Source organism: Cuculus canorus, chromosome 30 (assembly GCF_017976375.1).
Source record: "Cuculus canorus isolate bCucCan1 chromosome 30, bCucCan1.pri, whole genome shotgun sequence".
NCBI classification, from domain to species: Eukaryota; Metazoa; Chordata; class Aves; order Cuculiformes; family Cuculidae; genus Cuculus; species Cuculus canorus.
This window is the reverse complement of record NC_071430.1, coordinates 619,553-639,423: the sequence shown is the minus strand read 5'-3', so window position 1 is coordinate 639,423 and position 19,871 is coordinate 619,553. Positions and strand designations below refer to the sequence as shown.

The following is a 19,871-nucleotide window of genomic DNA, read 5'->3' as shown; positions in this document are numbered from 1 at the left end:
AGGTTGGTGGTGGGGTTGGTGTGCTCCGAGCTGGAGGCCACGCCCAACCCTGAGCCTGCGGGGACACCGCCGCCGTCAGGGGACACCGCGACCGCCTGGGGACACCGCGAGGGGGTGGAGGACACCGCGAGGGGGTGGAGGACATCATAACAGAGAGGAGGACACCATAATGGGGTGGAGGACACCACGAGGGGGTGGAGGACACCATGAGGGGTGGAGGACACCATAACAGAGAAGATGACACCACGATGGGGTGAAGGACATTGCGATGGGATGGAGGACACCACGATGGGGTGGAGGACACCACGATGGGGTGGAGGACACCATAACAGAGAGGAGGACATCACGAGGGGGTGGAGGACACCACGAGGGGGTGGAGGACATCATCATGGGGTGGAGGACATCATCATGGGGTGGAGGACACCATGATGGGGTGGAGGATACCATAACAGAGAAGACAACACCACGATGGGGTGAAGGACATTGCGATGGGATGGAGGACACCGCAATGGGGTGGAGGACATTGCAATGGGGTGGAGGACACCACAATGGGTTGGAGGACACCACAAGGGGGTGGAGGACACCGCAATGGGGTGGAGGACACCACGAGGGGGTGGAGGACATCATGATGGGGTGGAGGACACCACGAGGGGGTGGAGGACATCATGATGGGGTGGAGGACACCACGAGGGGGTGGAGGACACCACAATCGGGTGGAGGACACCGCAATGGGGTGGAGGACACCACGATGGGGTGGAGGACACCACGAAGGGGTGGAGGACACTGCGATGGGGTGGAGGACACCACGATGGGGTGGAGGACACCGCGAAGGGGTGGAGGACACTGCGATGGGGTGGAGGACACCACGATGGGGTGGAGGACACCACGAGGGGGTGGAGGACACCACGATGGGGTGGAGGACACCACGATGGGGTGGAGGACATCACGAGGGGGTGGAGGACACCACGATGGGGTGGAGGACACCATGATGGGGTGGAGGACACCACGAAGGGGTGGAGGACACTGCGATGGGGTGGAGGACACCACGATGGGGTGGAGGACACCACGAGGGGGTGGAGGACACCATGATGGGGTGGAGGACACCACGAGGGGGTGGAGGACACCACGATGGGGTGGAGGACACCATAACAGAGAAGACGACACCACGATGGGGTGGAGGACACCGCAATGGGGTGGAGGACACCACAATGGCGTGGAGGACACCACGATGGGGTGGAGGACACCGCGATGGGGTGGAGGACACCACGAGGGGGTGGAGGACACCACGATGGGATGGAGGACATCATAACAGAGAGGAGGACACCATAATGGGGTGGAGGACACCACGAGGGGGTGGAGGACACCACAATGGGGTGGAGGACACCACGAGGGGGTGAAGGACACCACGAGGGGGTGAAGGACACCACGAGGGGGTGGAGGACATCATGATGGGGTGGAGGACACCATGATGGGGTGAAGGACACCACGATGGGGTGAAGGACACCACGAGGGGGTGAAGGACACCACGAGGGGGTGGAGGACACCACGAGGGGGTGGAGGACATCATAACAGAGAGGAGGACACCATAATGGGGTGGAGGACACCACGAGGGGGTGGAGGACACCACAATGGGGTGGAGGACACCACTGATGGGGTGGAGGACACCACGAGGGGGTGGAGGACACCGCAGTGGGGTGGAGGACACCACTGATGGGGTGGAGGACACCACGAGGGGGTGGAGGACACCACAATGGGGTGGAGGACACCACTGATGGGGTGGAGGACACCACGATGGGGTGGAGGACACCACGATGGGGTGGAGGACACCACGAGGGGGTGGAGGACACCACAATGGGGTGGAGGACATCACGAGGGGGTGGAGGACACCACGAGGGGGTGGAGGACACCACGATGGGGTGGAGGACACCAGGAGGGGGTGGAGGACACCACAATGGGGTGGAGGACACCACTGATGGGGTGGAGGACACCACGATGGGGTGGAGGACACCACGAGGGGGTGGAGGACATCATGATGGAGTGGAGGACACCATAACAGAGAAGACGACACCACGATGGGGTGAAGGACATTGCGATGGGATGGAGGACACCACGATGGGGTGGAGGACACCATGATGGGGTGGAGGACACCACGATGGGGTGGAGGACATCACGAGGGGGTGGAGGACATCACGAGGGGGTGGAGGACATCATAACAGAGAGGAGGACACCATAATGGGGTGGAGGACACCACGAGGGGGTGGAGGACACCATGAGGGGGTGGAGGACACCACGAGGGGGTGGAGGACACCGCAATGGGGTGGAGGACACCACGAGGAGGTGGAGGACACCACGATGGGGTGGAGGACACCACGAGGAGGTGGAGGACACCACGAGGGGGTGGAGGACACCACAATGGGGTGGAGGACACCACGAGGGGGTGGAGGACACCACGAGGGGGTGGAGGACACCGCAATGGGGTGGAGGACACCACGATGGGGTGGAGGACACCACGATGGGGTGGAGGACACCACGATGGGGTGGAGGACACGTCCCCCGTGCTGCTCCCTCGTCCCCAGTCCCCTCAGGACCTACTCGCAAAGGGTCCACGGAGCTGCTGAAGGTTCCCCAAGATCTTCTGGCTCAGGAGGTGGATGAGGCGGGTGACCACCTGCAGGGACGGAGACACGGAGACCCTTCCATCAGACCCGGCAGAGCTTCCCAAGCTGGAGCTCCACCAGCCCTTCCAGGTCAGCATCCCCGAAACCTTCTGAGGTCTTCCCCACCCCTCAACCCTTGGAGACCTCCTCCCTTCAGCTCTCGGCAGCCCTTCTCCCCCACCGCAGCGCTGAAGACCTCCTCGATTCCTTCGTTTAACGTTAACGAAGCTCACGGCCACCGATTGGTGGGGACACGGTCCTCCCACGAGGAGAGGACCCCCAGGAGGAGGATTTCGGGGTACCTGCGGGTATCTACGCTTGATGTTATTCAAGGTGCCCTCAGGCAGTTTGGCCAATTCGGTGTCGCGGACGGCGTGGACGGTGGTGGCCCGTGGCTGCCTGGTGAGGGCTTCCACCTGGAGAAGACACGGAGAGAACGTCCATGGGCGGAAGACCTCAGAGCCTCATCCAACCCGGCCTTAAACATCTCCACTGCTCCATCCCTGGAAGCGCTGAAGGACACGTTGGATGGAGCCTGGAGAAACCCCATCCCCTGGGAGGTGTCCCCATGGCCGCGGTGGAACTGATGGGCTTTGAGGGACCTTCCAGCCCATTCCATGACTCATGGTGGATCTGGATGGGCTTTGAGGTCCCTTCTAACCCATTCCATGATTTGAGGTGGATCTGGATGGGCTTTGAGAACCCTTCCAACTCAATCACTCCACGAATCCATTCCATTTGTACCCCATCCTCTTAGAGATGTCCTTATGGTCAGAGGTGGAACTGATGGCCTTTGAGGTCCCTTCCAGCCCAACCATTCCATGATTTGAGGTGGAACTGAATGGGCTTTGAGATCCCTTCCAACCCATTCCATGATTCCTGGTGGAACTGAATGGGCTTTGAGATCCCTTCCAACCCATTCCATGATTCATGGTGGATCTGGATGGGCTTTGAGATCCCTTCCAACCCATTCCATGATTCATGGTGGAACTGGATGGGCTTTGAGGGCCCTTCCAACCCATTCCATGATTCATGGTGGATCTGGATGGGCTCTGAGGTCCCTTCCAACCCATTCCATGATTCCTGGTGGATCTGGATGGGCTTTGAGATCCCTCCCAACCCATTCCATGATTCATGGTGGAACTGATGACCTTTGAGATCCCTTCCAGCCCAACCATCCCATGATTTGAGGTGGAACTGATGACCTTCGAGGTCCCTTCCCGCCCCAGGTCTGTCCGCCTCCTCTCCGGCGCTCACCACGCCGATGAGGTCCCCTCGGCCGTACTCCCCGATGAGCTCCTTTTTGCCGCTTCCCTTCTGGATGACGGAACGGAGGCGCCCGTTGAGGACGATGTAGGTGCAGTCCGATGTCCCGCCCTGCCTGGAGGACACCACCCGTGGCCCATCAGCTCTCCCCTTTTTGGGTCCTCCTCCAACCCAGGTGGGACCCAACCCGTTGGTCCTCACCTGTAGAGCGCCCGCCCGGCCTCCACCGCCATCCAATCGATGGCAAAGTCCATCTGGCGCACGAAGGGGGACATCCGGTCGGCCACCGTGTGGGCCACGCTCAGCACCACGCTGGGCTGCTCCCGCATGATCCTAAGGGTCAAAGGAAGGTTGTGGTGGCCCCGAGAGGTCCCACCAGGGGGAATTCCCGTTGACGTCAACCCTTTGGCCTTCAGAACCTTCGGCCATCGTTGGGACTCACTCATAGAAGTCCGATTTGGAGATCTTGAGGAAAGTGCAGTCGCGGTTGGCTTTGATGGTGAAGATGAGGGGTTCTCCGGTGAGGACGGCCAATTGTCCCACCATCTCGCCAGGTTGGGTCAAGAAGAGGCAGACGTCCTCCGCTTTGTCGATCATCCGTTGGTAGACGTGAAGACAACCCCACAGCACGAAGTGGAGGCTCACGTCCTGCCCCGAAAAGGACACCCGGTCACCACCACCATCCCCACCCTTGGAGGCCACCGAGGACCTTCAGGTAGAAGAGGTCCCATCCAAAACCGCTTGAGGTTTCTTCTGGGTCTTCTTCACAGGGTGTTTCGTACCCTCCGGATGGATCTGGGGAGGAGCGGTGCTCCTCATCGCCCGTGGGGGGAGAGGAGAAGAGCAGCGCCCCATGGAGGTCGAGGGTAGAGGGGGAGGAAGGTGTCCCAGCAGCTCCCCGAAGCCCTGACCCACCTGGTCCCCCTGCCGGGCGATGACCGTCCCGGCCTTGGCGTGATGGAGCAAGACGCGGTTGTTGAGGAGAGAAGGGTCCTGGGGGGAAGAAGGGCATCAAAGAAGGTCATGGGGACCATCAGGAGAGGATGGGGACCACCCCAAGGAGAGAGAGGACCACGAGGAGCACAGAGGTACCACCAGGAGGAGGTGGGAACCCAACACGAAGTGATGGGGACCATCAAGGGAAGGTGGGAACCCAACGCAAAGCGATGGGGACCATCAAGGGAAGGTGGGAACCCAACGCAAAGCGATGAGGACCATCGAGGGAAGATGGGAACCCAACGCGAAGTGATGGGGACCACCAAGGGAAGATGGGAACCCAACGCAAAGCGACAGAGCATCATCCCGATGCAATGGGGATGACCACAAAGCGATGAAGAGCACCAGAAGGAGATGAGGGACTGCTCTGAGGCCATCAGGATGACCACAAAGTGACGGGCATCCACCATGAGACGATGAGGATCCACCACAAAGCAACGAGGGACCACCACAAGACCATGAGGACCCACCACAAAGCAACGGGTACCACCACAAGACCATGAGGACCCACTAGAAGACGATGAGGACCCACCACAAAGCAACGGGGACCACCACAAGACCATGAGGTCCCACCACAAAGCAACGGGGACCACCACAAGACCATGAGCACCCACTACAAGACGATGAGAATCCACCACAAAGTGATGAGAATCCACCATGAAGCAACAAGGGACCACCACAAGACCATGAGGTCCCACCACAAAGCAACGGGGACCACCACAAAGCAACAAGGGACCTTCACAAGACCATGAAGACCCACCAGAAGACGATGAGGACCCACCACAAAGCAATGGGGACCACCACAAGACCACGAGGCCCCACCACAAAGCCCCGAGGGACCACCACAAGCCCCTGAGGCCCTACCAGAAGCCCCTGAGGTCCCACCACAAAGCCCCGAGGGACCACCGCGAGACGCAGGGGACCACCGCGAGGCCACGGAGCTCCACCACGAAGGGAGAAAGGAGCCCCATCCCAGCCCGGGGCCTCGTTTCCACCCTCACCTCCACCTTCATGAGCTTGAGGAGCTCCTGCTTGGCGGCCTCGAAGATGCTGCTGCTCTGGCGGCCCTGGAAGGGCCCGAAGGGCCACGTCCCACCGGCCGCGTCGTCCTCGCTGTAGTTGTAGACCCCGGACGGCTGTTCCTCCACCGTCACCGATTTGCGCTCCTTGGGCTCATGGGAGATGGACTGCGGCGGAGGAGAAAAGGAGAGCTTTGGCGACCATCGGTGGTCGGCGCGGTGGGACCGGCGAGGATGGTGGCCGTACCCTGGAGAAGGCGGCCAAGGGGCTGCTGCCGTCCTCCTGCAGCGACACCGAGATGCGCCCGCGCTCGTAGGCCATGTCGAAGTCGGAGCGTGGACCTTTCTGGATGCCTGCGGTGGGGAGGAGGACATCGGTGATGGAGATGGGAACGCTGGAAGAGGGCAGAAGCCACCCGAGGACCTCCTTTCTTCCTCCAGCCTCCAACCCACCGGAGATGTCCACCGGCATGGAGATACAGCGGCTCAGCAGAGGGGGTGGTGGTGGTGGTGGTGGAGGAGTCTCCAGACCTCCAACCTTCAGCGATTCGGCTGCGGGATGAGACCCACCGTGAGCACCAAGTGGTGGTGGTGGTGGTGGGATGAGGTCTTGACCTTCTCGTCCTTCTCTTACCCGATTCCCGCCCGTCGTCGGCGCCGCCGAAGCCGCGTTTGCCGTGACGGACGGGGCTGGTGCGAGCGGTATGGCCGCTCTGGGGGAAGAGCCGCAGCGGTGGCATATCCTGAGGGACACCAACGGTGCTGAGAAGGTTCCAGATCCAACCATGACGGCCCCACCTCCACCACCAGGAACTCACGTGGCTGAAGAGCTCGTTGGTTAAGCCCAGATAGTTGTGCAAAGCCAAGAAGGTGACGCGTTGGAGGCGCACCATGATGATCTGCGGTGGGACACGGAGCCATCAGGGCCCTCCGGTCACCTCCAAGGACCTCTCGTGGTCCTCCCCGGGTTCCGTCCCACCTGCACGACGCGTACTAAGCTCTCCGGATACTTCTCGAAGACAGCCGAGAAGGCTTCAACCGGCAGACGGAGCACGGTGGAGTCCTCCGCCGCCCGGGCACACACCGTCCGGTAGGGGCGCTGGTGGCCCTGGGGGACACGGGGGACAGCGTCGGTGGCCTTGACAGCATGGAGAAGTCCATCCCAGCCATGGGGTGATGGTGGCAGCCATGGGCTTTGGGCTGGAAGGGCTTGAGGAGGGCCACGGTTGGGCTGGAGGACCACTGGTGGGGCTTGGAGATGGCCATGGTTGGGCTGGAGGGGTTGAGGGACCACTGGTGGGGCTCGGAGATGGCTATGGTTGGGTTGGAGGACCACTGGTGGGGCTTGGAGATGGCCATGGTTGGGCTGGAGGGGTTGAGGGACCACTGGTGGGGCTTGGAGATGGCCATGGCTGGGCTGGAGGACCATTGGTGGGGCTTGGAGATGGCCATGGCTGGGCTGGAGGGGTTGAGGGACCACTGGTGGGGCTTGGAGATGGCCATGGCTGGGCTGGAGGGGTTGAGGGACCACTGGTGGGGCTTGGAGATGGCCATGGTTGGGCTGGAGGACCACTGGTGGGGCTTGGAGATGGCCATGGTTGGGCTGGAGGGGTTGAGGGACCACTGGTGGGGCTCGGAGATGGCTATGGTTGGGTTGGAGGACCACTGGTGGGGCTTGGAGATGGCCATGGTTGGGCTGGAGGACCATTGGTGGGGCTTGGAGACGGCCATGGTTGGGCTGCAGGGGTTGAGGGACCACTGGTGGGGCTTGGAGATGGCCATGGTTGGGCTGGAGGACCACTGGTGGGGCTTGGAGATGGCCATGGTTGGGCTGGAGGGGTTGAGGGACCACTGGTGGGGCTTGGAGATGGCCATGGTTGGGCTGGAGGACCACTGGTGGGGCTTGGAGATGGCCATGGTTGGGCTGGAGGGACAACTGGTCGGGCTTGGAGATATCCACGGTTGGGCTGGAGGGGTTGAGGGACCACTGGTGGGGCTTGGAGATGGCCATGGTTGGGCTGGAGGGGTTGAGGGACCACTGGTGGGGCTTGAGGACGGCCACGGTTGGGCTGGAGGCACTTGGGGACAGCCACGATCAGCCTGAGGAGACCTTGGAGATGGCCATGGTTGGGCTGGAGGGGTAGAGGGACCACTGGTGGGGCTTAGAGATGGCCACGGTTGGGCTGGAGGACCACTGGTGGGGCTTGGAGATGGCCACGGTTGGGCTGGAGGACCATTGGTGGGGCTTGGAGATGGCCACGGTTGGGCTGGAGGGGTTGAGGGACCACTGGTGGGGCTTGGAGATGGCCATGGTTGGGCTGGAGGACCACTGGTGGGGCTTGGAGATGGCCACGGTTGGGCTGGAGGGGGTGAGGGACCACTGGTGGGGCTTGGAGATGGCCATAGTTGGGCTGGAGGCACTTGGGGACAGCCACGATCAGCCTGAGGAGACCTTGGGGATGGCCATGATCATGTTTAGAGGGTTTGGAGACAACCATGATTGTGTCGAGAGGGTTTGGGGACCACTGTGATCGTGTTTAGGAGGGTTGGGGACCACCACGATGACATTTAGAAGGGTTGGGGACCACCACGATGACATTTAGAAAGGTTGGGGACCACCACAAAGACATTTCCAAGGGTTGGGGACCACCACGATGACATTTAGGAGGGTTGGGGACCACCAGGAAGACATTTTGGAGGGTTGGGGACCACCACGATGACATTTAGAAAGGTTGGGGACCACCACGATGACATTTAGAAGGGTTGGGGACCACCACAAAGACATTTCCAAGGGTTGGGAACCACCACGATGATGTTTAGAAGGGTTGGGGACCACCACAAAGACATTTCCAAGGGTTGGGGACCACCACGATGACATTTAGAAGAGTTGGGGACCACCACGATGACATTTAAGAAGGTTGGGGACCACCACAAAGACATTTCCAAGGGTTGGGGACCACCACGGTGACATTTAGGAAGGTTGAGGACCACCACGATGACATTTAGGAAGGTTGAGGACCACCACGATGACATTTAGGAGGGTTGGGGACCCCGGGGTGACGCTGTGGAGGGTTGGGGACCCCGGGGTGATGCTGTGGAGGGTTGGGGACGCCGGGGTGACGCTGGGGGTGTCGGGGGGCGGTGGGGACGGTACCGTGATGACGTCGAGGATGCTGAGGAGACTGTGGACGCTGTCTCCGGGGAACACCTCCTTCATCACCGTCTCCTTCCCATCCTGCGAAGGACAAAGCCCCCACGGCCCTTCCGGCCCCAGCGCCTCCCGGGCCCCCAGTGTCCCCTCAGTGTCCCCTCTCTGTCCCCTCCCTGTCCCCTCCCGGGCCCCTCCCTGTCCCCTAATGTCCCCTCCCTGGCCCCCAATGTCCCCTCAGTGTCCCCTCCCTGGCCCCCAATGGCCCCCAATGTCCCCTCAGTGTCCCCATCCCCCTCGGTGTCCCCCTCAGTGTCCCCTCCATGTCCTCCTCAGTGTCCCCTCATTGTCCCCTCAGTGTCCCCTCAGTGTCCCCTCCGTGTCCTCCTCAGTGTCCCCTCCATGTCCCTCAGTGTCCCCGTTCCCCTCAGTGTCCCCTCAGTGCCCCTCTCGGTGTCCCCATCCCCCTCAGTGTCCCCATTATCCCCTTCAGTGTCCCCCCCCGTCCCCATTGTCCCCTCAATGTCCCCATTGTCCCTCCGAGTGTCCCCCCACTGTCCCCATTGTCCCCTTCAGTGTCCCCCCCCGTCCCCATTGTCCCCATTATCCCCTCAATGTCCCCATTGTCCCCGGATGTCCCCCCCTGTCCCCATTGTCCCTTCATTGTCCCCATTATACCCTCAGTGTCCCATTGTCCCCAGATGTCCCCCTTGTCCCCGGGTGTCCCCCCACTGTCCCCATTGTCCCCCAAGTGTCCCATTGTCCCCTCGGTGTCCCTCCTGTCCCCTCACTTCCCCATTGTCCCCCAGGTGTCCCCATTGTCCCCATTATGCCCTTAATGTCCCCATTGTCCCGCGGGTGTCCCCCCATCCCCATTGTCTCCCGGGTGTCCCCACTGTCCCGCGGGTGTCCCCCATCCCTGTTGTCCCCCAGGTGTCCCCTTTGTCTCGCGGGTGTCCCCATTGTCCCCATTATCCCCTTAATGTCCCGGTTGTCCCCCAAGTGTCCCCATTTTCCCCCGAGTGTCCCCCTGTCCCCATTGTCCCCCGGGTGTCCCCATTGTCCCCATTATCCCCTTAATGTCCCCATTGTCCCCTGGGTGTCCCCATTGTCCCGCGGGTATCCCCATTGTCCCGCGGGTGTCCCCCCTGTCCCACGGGTGTCCCCCCTGTCACGTGGGTGTCCCCGTTGTCCCCTGGGTGTCCCCCCTGTCCCGTGGGTGTCCCCATTGTCCCCCGGGTGTCCCCATTGTCCCGCAGCTGTCCCCATTGTCCCCCGGCTGTCCCCATTGTCCCGTGGGTGTCCCCATTGTCCCCCAGGTGTCCCCCTGTCCCCATTGCCCCCTGGGTATCCCCATTGTCCCCGGGGTGTCCTCCCTGTCCCGCGGCTGTCCCCCCCTGTCCCCATTGTCCCGCGGGTGTCCCCATTGTCCCCATTATCCCCTTAATGTTCCCATTGTCCCCCGGTGTCCCCCCTGTCTGTGGGTGTCCCCATTAGTCCCGTGGTGTCCCCCCTGTCCCCATTGTCCCCCGGGTGTCCCCCTGTCCCCCCTGTCCCGCGGGTATCCCAATTGTCCCGCGGGTGTCCCCCCTGTCCCCATTGTCCCGCAGGTGTCCCCATTGTCCATGGGTGTCCCCATTGTCCCGCTGGTGTCCCCATTGTCCCCATTATCCCCTTAATGTCCCCATTGTCCCCCTAATGTCCCCCCCTGTCCCCCGGGTGTCCCCCCTGTCCCGTGGGTGTCCCCATTGTCCCGCTGGGTGTCCCCATTGTCCTTGTTGTCCCCTGGGTGTCCCCGTTGTCCCCATTATCCCCTTAATGTCCCCATTGTCCCCTGGGTGTCCCCCCTGTCCCCATTGTGCCATGGGTGTCCCCCCTGTCCCCATTGTCCCCTTAATGTCCCCCCTGTCCCGTGGGTGTCCCCATTGTCCTGGGTGTCCCCCCGTCCCCATTGTCCCCCGGGTGTCCCCCTGTCCCCCGGGTGTCCCCCCTGTCTGTGGGTGTCCCCATTGTCCCGCGGCTGTCCCCCCTGTCCCCATTGTCCCCTGGGTGTCCCCCGGCTGTCCCCATTGTCCCCCGGGTGTCCCCAGGCTGTCCCCATTGTCCCCATTGTCCCCCGGGTGTCCCCATTGTCCCCCGGGTGTCCCCCCTGTCCCCATTGTCCCCTTAATGTTCCCATTGTCCCCCGGTGTCCCTATTAGTCCCGTGGTGTCCCCCCTGTCCCCATTGTCCCCCGGGTGTCCCGCGGGTGTCCCCTCACGGGCTCGGTGAGCAGCAGCTCGAGTTTGCCGTCCTGGAGGACGATGATGCTGCTGTCGGGCTGTCCGGGGCGGAACACGTACTCTCCCTGCTGGCACTGCTGGAAAACCATGTGCTTACAGAGCTCCAGGAAGAGCGGCTTCTCAAAGTGACCCAGAACCCTGCGGGGACCGCGGCGCCGCGTCACACCGGGACAGCCCGGGCCCCGGCAACCCAACGGAGCCCCCGCCGACGCGGCCCGAGCCCCACAACGGATCCGGAGCACCCGAGAAGGGATCCTGAGCCCTGAGAAGGGATTCTGAGCCCCCGCTGACGCGTCCCGAGCCCCCGGGAACCGATCCGGAGCCCCCGAGAATGGATCCGGAGCACCCGCCGACGCGTCCCGAGCCCCCAGAACGGATCCGGAGCCCCTGGGGATGGATCCGGAGCCCCGAGAAGGGATTCTGAGCACCCGCCGACGCGTCCTGAGCCCCGAGAAGGGATCCTGAGCCCCCAGGGATGGATCCTGAGCCCCGAGAAGGGATCCTGAGCCCCAAGAAGGGATCCTGAGCCTCCAAGGATGGATCCTGAGCCACCAGGGATGGATCCTGAGCCCCCAGGGATGGATCCAGAGCACCCGCCGACGCGTCCGGAGCCCCGAGAAGGGATCCTGAGCCCTGAGAACAGATCCTGAGCCCCCGGGGATGGATCCTGAGCACCCGCCAACACATCCTGAGCCCTGAGAAGGGATCCGGAGCCCCCAGGGATGGATCCTGAGCCCCCGGGGATGGATCCGGAGCCCCGAGAAGGGATTCTGAGCACCCGCCGACGCGTCCTGAGCCCCGAGAAGGGATCCTGAGTCCCCGGGGATGGATCCTGAGCACCCGCCAATGCATCCTGAGCCCCGAGAAGGGATCCTGAGCCCCCAGGGATGGATCCTGAGCCCCGAGAAGGGATCCTGAGCCCCAAGAAGGGATCCTGAGCCTCCAAGGATGGATCCTGAGCCCCCGAGAACGGATCCGGAGCCCCCGAGAACGGATCCGGAGCCCCGAGAAGGGATCCTGAGCCCCTGGGATGGATCCTGAGCCTCCAGGGATGGATCCTGAGCCCCCTAGAAGGGATCCTGAGCCCCTGGGATGGATCCTGAGCCCCAAGAAGGGATCCTGAGCCTCGAGAAGGGATCCTGAGCCCTGAGAAGGGATCCTGAGCCCCCAGGGATGGATCCTGAGCCCCAAGAAGGGATCCTGAGCCCCCGGGGATGGATCCTGAGCCCCAAGAAGGGATCCTGAGCCTCGAGAAGGGATCCTGAGTCCCAAGAAGGGATCCTGAGCCTCCAGAGATGGATCCTGAGCACCGAGAAGGGATCCTGAGCCTCCAGGGATGGATCCTGAGCCCCGAGAAGGGATCCTGAGCCTCCAGGGATGGATCCTGAGCCCCCAGAACGGATCCTGAGCCTCCAGGGATGGATCCTGAGCCCCGAGAAGGGATCCTGAGCCTCCAGGGATGGATCCTGAGCCCCCGGGATGGGTCCTGAGCCCCCGGGGATGGGTCCTGACCCCCTGGGGGTAGATCCTGAGCCCCTGGGCCTGATCTTGATCTCCAGGGCCTCATCCTGACCCCCCTGGGCCTGATCCTGATCCCGAGGACCTGATCCTGACTCCCCAGGGCCTCATTCTAAACACCCAAGGCCTGATCGGGATTGCCAGGGCCTCAACCTGACCCCGCAGGGCCTGATCCTGACCTTTAGGGCCTGATCCTGACCCCCCCAGGGTCTCATCCTGACCTTTAGGGCCTGATCCTGACCCCTCAGGGCCTGATCCTGACCTTTAGGGCCTGATCCTGAGCCCCAGGGCCTGATCCTGATCTCCTAGGCCTGATCCTAACCCCACAGGGCCTGATCCTGATCTCCTGAGCCTCATCCTGACCACACAGGGCCTGATTCTGACACTCAAGGGCCTGATCCTGACCCCCAGGGCCTCATTCTGACCTTCAGGGCCTCATCCTGACCCTCAGAGCCTGATTCGAACCTCCCAAGGCCTCATCCTGATCCTCAGGACCTGATCCTGATCTCCAGGGCCTGATCCTGCCCCCCCTGGGCCTCATCCTGCCCCTCAGGGCCTGACCCTGCCCCTCAGGGCCTGACCCTGACCCCCTCAGGGCCTCATCCTGCCCCCCAGGTCCTCATTCTGATGCTCAGGGCCTCATCCTGACCCTCAGGGCCTGATTCGAACCTCCCAAGGCCTCATCCTGATCCTCAGGGCCTCATCCTGACCACCCAGGGCCCCATCCTGACCCCTCGGGGCCTCATCCTGACCCTCAGGGCCTGATCCTGACCTTTAGGGCCTGATCCTGCCCCCCAGGGCCTCATCCTGCCCCCCTCAGGGCCTGATCCTGCCCCTCAGGGCCTCATCCTGACCTTTAGGGCCTCACCCTGATCTCCAGGGCCTCATCCTGACCCCAGGGCCTCATCCTGACCCCTCAGGGCCTGATCCTGCCCCTCAGGGCCTGATCCTGCCCCCTCAGGGCCTCATCCTGACCCCTCAGGGCCTCATCCTGCCCCCTCAGGGCCTGATCCTGACCCCTCAGGGCCTCATCCTGACCCCTCAGGGCCTGATCCTGACCCCCTCAGGGCCTGATCCTGACCCCCAGGGCCTCATCCTGACCCTCAGGGCCTGATCCTGCCCCCCAGGGCCTGATCCTGCCCGGTCAGGACGCGGTGCTGAGCCTCACCGGACGTTTTTGAGCATGTAGAGGACCTCGGAGGGCAGATGGGAATTGGCCACGTCGAACTCGGTCAGATCGGCCTCCAGCACCGACGGCGGCGGCTCCTTCAGCTGCAGCGTCGGGACCTCCTTCGGGATCCGGAGGAACCTTGGGGACACCGAGGGGACCCCGAGGGGGACATGGAGGGGACCGCGAGGGGACCCGGAGGGGACGAGGCCACCACCGCCACCACCTCCGCTCACTTCTTGGCGATGTTGAGCATCTTCAGTTTCTTCTTCATCCGCGGGCGCGAAGCGTTGGAGAGAGTGGTGTCCACCAGCGACGACGTGGACTGCGACACCTGGAGGGGACAGCAAAGCCACCGCGTCAGCCGACGGGGCCACCGCCATGTCCCCAACCCCCCCCCAGATGCCACCTCCGGGGTCACCTTGCGCATGATCTTGCGGCCGTAGAAGAGGACTTTGTCCCTCTTGCGGAAGCGGTATTTGGGTGTCCCCTGGACGGGGAGCCCTGGAGATGGCGATTGGGGACAGGTGAACGAGGCGCGGCGCTGTCACCGCTGTCCCCAAGGCCACCGCCGTTGTCACTCACGCTTGAGGCGCAGGCGGCGCACCACGACCACCATGGCGGCGGCGACGATGGCGGCGAAGAGGAGGAGACCGAGGAGCGCCCACAGCACCTGAGCAGAGACAGAGGAGGGCCCCGAGTGACACCGAGGGACGGGAGCAGGACAACGGGGGGCCTCTTGGGGTGCCACCAGCGTTGGGGACCGGGACACTGTCCCCAAGGACATGGGGACAAGGGGACGTCCCCTTGGTGTGCCACCAGCGTTGGGGACCGGGACGCTGTCCCCAAGGACGTGGGGACAAGGGGACGTCCTCTTGGGGTGCCACCAGCGTTGGGGATCAAGATGTTGTCCCCAAGGACGTGGGGACAAGGTGGTGTCCCCTTGGGGTGCCACCAGCGTTGGGGACTGGGACGCTGTCCTGAGGGACGTGGGGACAAGTTTGTGGCCCTTTGGGGTGCCACCAGTGTTGGGGATGAAGATGTTGTCCCCAAGGACGTGGGGACAAGGTGGTGTCCTCTTAGGGTGCCACCAGCGTTGGGGACCAGGACACTGTCCCCAAGGACAAGGGGAGGGTCCTCTTGGGGTGCCACCAGTGTTGGGGACCAAAATGTTGTCCCCAAGGACGTGGGGACAAGTTGGTGTCCTCTTGGGGTGCCACCAGCGTTGGGGACTGGGACACTGTCCCCAAGGACGTGGGGACAAGGTGGTATCCTCTTGGGGTGCCACCAGCGTTGGGGACCAGGACGCTGTCCCCAAGGAAATGGGGACATGTTTGTGTCCTCTTGGGGTGCCACCACCGTTGGGGACCGGGACACTGTCCCCACCACACGAGGCCACGACGCCCCCTTGGAGTGCCACCACCCTCGGGGGACACGACTTCCTGTCCCTTTGGCGTTGCTCCACAGCCTTTTGGGGACCAAGATGCCACCTCCTGGGGACACCTCTGCAGAGGACAAGGAGGTGACGCCTCGGCGGTGTCCCCAGGAGGTCCTGGTGTCCCCTCGGTGCTCACCGCGCCGGTGGGGAGCTGCTCCTCGGCGAAGAGCTTGGGCAGCACGGCCGTCAGCGAGGCGTCCTGCCGGGGGACACGGGGACAGCTCAGCACCCGCCGTGTCCCCAGCGCTGGGGACCGAGCTGGACGTGTCCCCCGTGTCCCACCTCGGCCTCCTCGGGCGGCTCCGACTCACTCTGCCCCATGGCCGCAGACGGCCCTCGCCGGAACCTGCGGGAACGGCCCAAAAGCCACCAAGAAAAGAGACGTTTGGGGACACCGGGACCTCGGGGGCCACCAAAGGGTGGAGGACAATGAGGTGACACCGCCAAGGAGAACGTGGAAGGGATGGGGAGAACACGGTGATAGTGACACTGGGGGAGAACCACAAAGGAGAACCATGTGATGGGCCTTGGGGGTGACCCCAAGGTGTCCCCGAAGACCGTTGGGACCTCAGGAGCCACCGAGGGATGGAGGACAATGAGGTGACGCCACCAAGAAGAACGTGGAAGGGATGGGGAGAACACGGTGACAGTGACACTGGAGGAGAACCACAAAGGAGAACCACACGATGGGTGTTGGGGGTGACCCCAAGGTGTCCCCACAGTGTCCCCAAGGACCCTGGAGACATTGGGGGCCACCAAAGGGTGGAGGACAATGAGGTGACACCACCAAGAAGAACGTGGAAGGGATGGGGAGAACACGGTGACAGTGACACTGTGGGGAGAACCACCGAGGAGAACCACACGATGGGTGTTGGGGGTGACCCCAAGGTGTCCCCAAAGTGTCCCCGAAGACCTTTGGGACCTCAGGAGCCACCGAGGGATGGAGGACAATGAGGCGACGCCACCAAGAACAACACGGAAGGGATGGGGACAACAGGGTGACAGTGACATTGGGGGAGAACCACCGAGGAGAACCACACGATGGGCCTTGGGGGTGACCCCAAGGTGTCCCCAAAGTGTCCCCAAGGACCTTGGAGACATCAGGGGCCACCAAAGGGTGGAGGACAATGAGGTGACGCCACCAAGAAGAACGTGGAAGGGATGGGGAGAACACGGTGACAGTGACACTGGGGGAGAACCACCGAGGAGAACCATGTGATGGGCCTTGGGGGTGACCCCAAGGTGTCCCCGAAGACCGTTGGGACCTCAGGAGCCACCGAGGGATGGAGGACAATGAGGTGACGCCACCAAGAAGAACGTGGAAGGGATGGGGAGAACATGGTGACAGTGACATTGGGGGAGAACCACCGAGGAGAACCACACGATGGGCGTTGGGGGTTACCCCGAGGTGTCCCCAAAGTGTCCCCAAGGACCTTGGAGACATCAGGGGCCACCAAAGGGTGAAGGACAATGAGGTGACACCGCCAAGAAGAACATGGAAGGGATGGGGAGAACACGGTGACAGTGACACTGGAGGAGAACCACACGATGGGTGTTATGGGTGTCCCCACGGTGTCCCCACGGTGTCCCCAAGGACCTTTGGGAGCTCGGGGGCCACCGAGAGATGGAGAACATTGAGGTGACACCACCAAGAACACCACAGAAGGTCTGGGGACAACAGGGTGACAGTGACACTGGGAGGAGAACCACATGATGGGTGTTATGGGTGGCCCCGAGGTGTCCCCGAGGTGTCGGGTGACAGCGAGGGGGGGGGGGAGGGGACACACATACGGGACTTGAGGGTCACCCATGAGGACCTCAGTGTCCCAACTTCCCCCTCGGGGACTTCCGTGTCCCCATGGTGTCCCCATGGTGGGGAGGAGAGGAAGCGGGTGGTTGCGTCAGCCCGGAGGCCACCGGCGGTTGTCACCCCTGTCCTGTCCCCACTGTCCCCTCCCCGTGAGGGTCCCCAAAGCTGCGGTGACACCCCCGCCCCCATCTCGTGTGTGTGTGTGTCCCCCTCCGTCCCCTTTGGCCACCACCGGTGTCCCCAAGGACACCCCGAGAGGGGACGTCACCGTGACTGACAGGAGGGGGGACAGCGCGGTGACACCAAAGCAGCGCCCGGGGGGGGAAGACAGGGGAGCCAATTACCCCCCCCCGGGGGACAACTGCCCCCCCCAGGGTGACAACTGCCCCCCTGAGGTGACAACTGCCCTCCCCCAGGGTGACAACTGCCCCCCACAAGGTGACAATTGCTCTCCTGAGGCGACAACTGCCCCCCCCCAGGGTGACAACTGCTCTCCTAAGGTGACAACTGCCCCCCCCAGGGTGACAACTGCTCTCCTAAGGTGACAACTGCCCCCCCCAGGGTGACAACTGCCCCCCCCCAGGGTGACAATTCCTCTCCTAAGGTGACAATTGCCCCCCCCCAGGGTGACAACTGTGCCCCCCCGAGGTGACAACTGCCCCCCCTCCGGTAACAATTGCTCTTCTAAGGTGACAATTGCCCCCCCCCAGGGTGACAACTGCCCCCCCACAGGGTGACAACTGCTCTCCTAAGGTGACAATTGCCCCCCCCAGGGTGACAACTGCCCCCCCCCAGGGTGACAACTGCTCTCCTAAGGTGACAATTGCCCTCCCGAGGTGACAATTGCCCCCCCCAGGGTGACAATTACTCTCCTAAGGTGACAATTGCCCCCCCCAGGGTGACAACTGTGCCCCCCCAAGGTGACAACTGCCCCCCCCAGGGTGACAACTGCCTTCTCCAGGGCAATAAATCCCCCCCAGGGGCAAAAATGCCCCCCCCCGGCTCCAATTGCCCCCCCCGAGGCTCCAATTGCCCCCTCCGAAGCTCCAATTGTCCCCCCCAGCCAGTACTGCCCCCCCTCAGCTCCAATTGCCCCCCCCGACGCTCCAATTGCCCCCCCCAGACAGTAATGCCCCCCCCTTAGGCTCCAATTGCCCCCCCCAGCTAATATTGCAGCCCCTTTACTGCCCCCCCCACGTAATATTGCCCCCTCCAGGCTAATAATTGCCCCCCTCAAGCCATTATTGCCCTCCCCCCCAAGATCTATTTCCCCCCCCAGGGGTTTTTACCCCCTCCCCAGCACTATTACCCCCCCTCCAGGGGTTTTTACCCCCTCCCCAGCACTATTACCCCCACTCCAGGGGTTTTTACCCCCTCCCCAGCACTATTACCCCCCCTCCAGGGTTTTTTGCCCCCCCTCCAGGGGTATTTACCCCCCCTCCAGGGGTTTTTACCCCCCCCCCAGCACTATTACCCCCCCTCCAGGGGTTTTTACCCCCTCCCCAGCACTATTACCCCCCCTCCAGGGTTTTTTGCCCCCCCTCCAGGGGTATTTACCCCCCCTCCAGGGGTTTTTACCCCCTCCCCAGCACTATTACCCCCCTCCAGGGGTTTTTACCCCCTCCCAGCACTATTACCCCCCCCTCCAGGGGTTTTTACCCCCTCCCCAGCACTATTACCCCCCCTCCAGGGGTTTTTACCCCCCCCTCCCCAGCACTATTACCCCCCCCCAGGGGTTTTTACCCCCTCCCCAGCACTATTACCCCCCTCCAGGGGTTTTTACCCCCCCCCAGCACTATTACCCCCCCCTCCAGGGGTTTTTACCCCCCCCCAGCACTATTACCCCCCTCCAGGGGTTTTTACCCCCTTCAAATCCTCCCTCCCGGGCCGTTTTGCCCCCCCCGGGGCCGTTTTTATCCCGCCCCCCCCTCCACTCACCGCCCCTTCGCGGTCACCGCCGCCGCGGCCGCTCGTGGTCCCTTTAAAGCGGCTCCGCCCGTCGGCGCGATGACGTCACACGCCGCGGTGGGAGGTGCGTCGCGGCGTCGGCGCCATGTTGGGAAGGTCATAAGAGAGCGAAGAGGACTAAAACCGACGCGGCGCCATCTTGAGTGTGGCCTAGGAGGATGTCATCACGAGGCGACAGCGCCCGCCAGGCGGTGCGCGGCTCCGCGCCATCTTGGGAGCGGCAGAGGAGGGCAGAAATGGGGAGGGGGGACCCCAAATGTGACGGGGGGGGGGACAATGCGGGGGGAGGGGGGGGGGACACCCCCTCGGGTCTGTCCCTACGGAGCACCCCGGGGGGAGGCGGGGGGGGGCAGCACCCACGGGCCCCAAAGGCCACAGCCTCGCTGTCAGCGCTGTCCCCAGGGGAGTGGCACCCACTGACAGCCTGGGGTGCCCCCCCCCCCTTGTCCCCAGGGGCACCCCTGGGTGACAGCAGCCCAAGGGCACCCCAGGGTGACAGCACCCATAGACCCAGCACCCCCCTGTCCCCAAGGGCACCCCAGGGTGACAGCACCCCCAGCCCGAGGGCCCCCCTGTCCCCAAGGGCACCCCAGGGTGACAG

The 19,871-nt window shown here is 63.2% G+C and overlaps 1 protein-coding gene across 6 annotated transcripts in view; it reads right to left on the bottom strand.

Annotated features, from left to right (window-relative positions):
- Nucleotides 1–19,350, bottom strand: part of PNPLA6 (patatin like phospholipase domain containing 6) — a 38,095-nt gene extending 18,745 nt beyond the window's left edge. For 5 of the 6 annotated variants that reach the window (XM_054051884.1, XM_054051883.1, XM_054051886.1 and 2 more), the window contains exons 1-22: nucleotides 19,241–19,295; nucleotides 15,775–15,838; nucleotides 15,629–15,691; nucleotides 14,640–14,727; nucleotides 14,476–14,558; nucleotides 14,291–14,388; nucleotides 14,055–14,195; nucleotides 11,347–11,506; nucleotides 9,093–9,173; nucleotides 6,918–7,046; nucleotides 6,757–6,837; nucleotides 6,573–6,681; nucleotides 6,392–6,490; nucleotides 6,186–6,292; nucleotides 5,921–6,106; nucleotides 4,839–4,916; nucleotides 4,366–4,571; nucleotides 4,125–4,256; nucleotides 3,915–4,038; nucleotides 2,960–3,073; nucleotides 2,593–2,668; nucleotides 1–55 (exon numbers count right to left, since the gene is read on the bottom strand). The exon at nucleotides 1–55 is cut by the window's left edge and continues 86 nt beyond it. In XM_054051884.1, the coding sequence (XP_053907859.1) occupies nucleotides 1–55; nucleotides 2,593–2,668; nucleotides 2,960–3,073; nucleotides 3,915–4,038; nucleotides 4,125–4,256; nucleotides 4,366–4,571; nucleotides 4,839–4,916; nucleotides 5,921–6,106; nucleotides 6,186–6,292; nucleotides 6,392–6,490; nucleotides 6,573–6,681; nucleotides 6,757–6,837; nucleotides 6,918–7,046; nucleotides 9,093–9,173; nucleotides 11,347–11,506; nucleotides 14,055–14,195; nucleotides 14,291–14,388; nucleotides 14,476–14,558; nucleotides 14,640–14,727; nucleotides 15,629–15,691; nucleotides 15,775–15,813 (2,249 nt within the window). In that variant the 5' untranslated portion in view covers nucleotides 15,814–15,838; nucleotides 19,241–19,295. Of the gene's footprint in view, nucleotides 56–2,592; nucleotides 2,669–2,959; nucleotides 3,074–3,914; nucleotides 4,039–4,124; nucleotides 4,257–4,365; nucleotides 4,572–4,838; nucleotides 4,917–5,920; nucleotides 6,107–6,185; nucleotides 6,293–6,391; nucleotides 6,491–6,572; nucleotides 6,682–6,756; nucleotides 6,838–6,917; nucleotides 7,047–9,092; nucleotides 9,174–11,346; nucleotides 11,507–14,054; nucleotides 14,196–14,290; nucleotides 14,389–14,475; nucleotides 14,559–14,639; nucleotides 14,728–15,628; nucleotides 15,692–15,774; nucleotides 15,839–19,240 lie in introns of all 6 variants that reach the window. The other variant, XM_054051888.1, reaches the window with a different exon arrangement.
- Nucleotides 19,351–19,871: the final 521 nt, after the last annotated feature.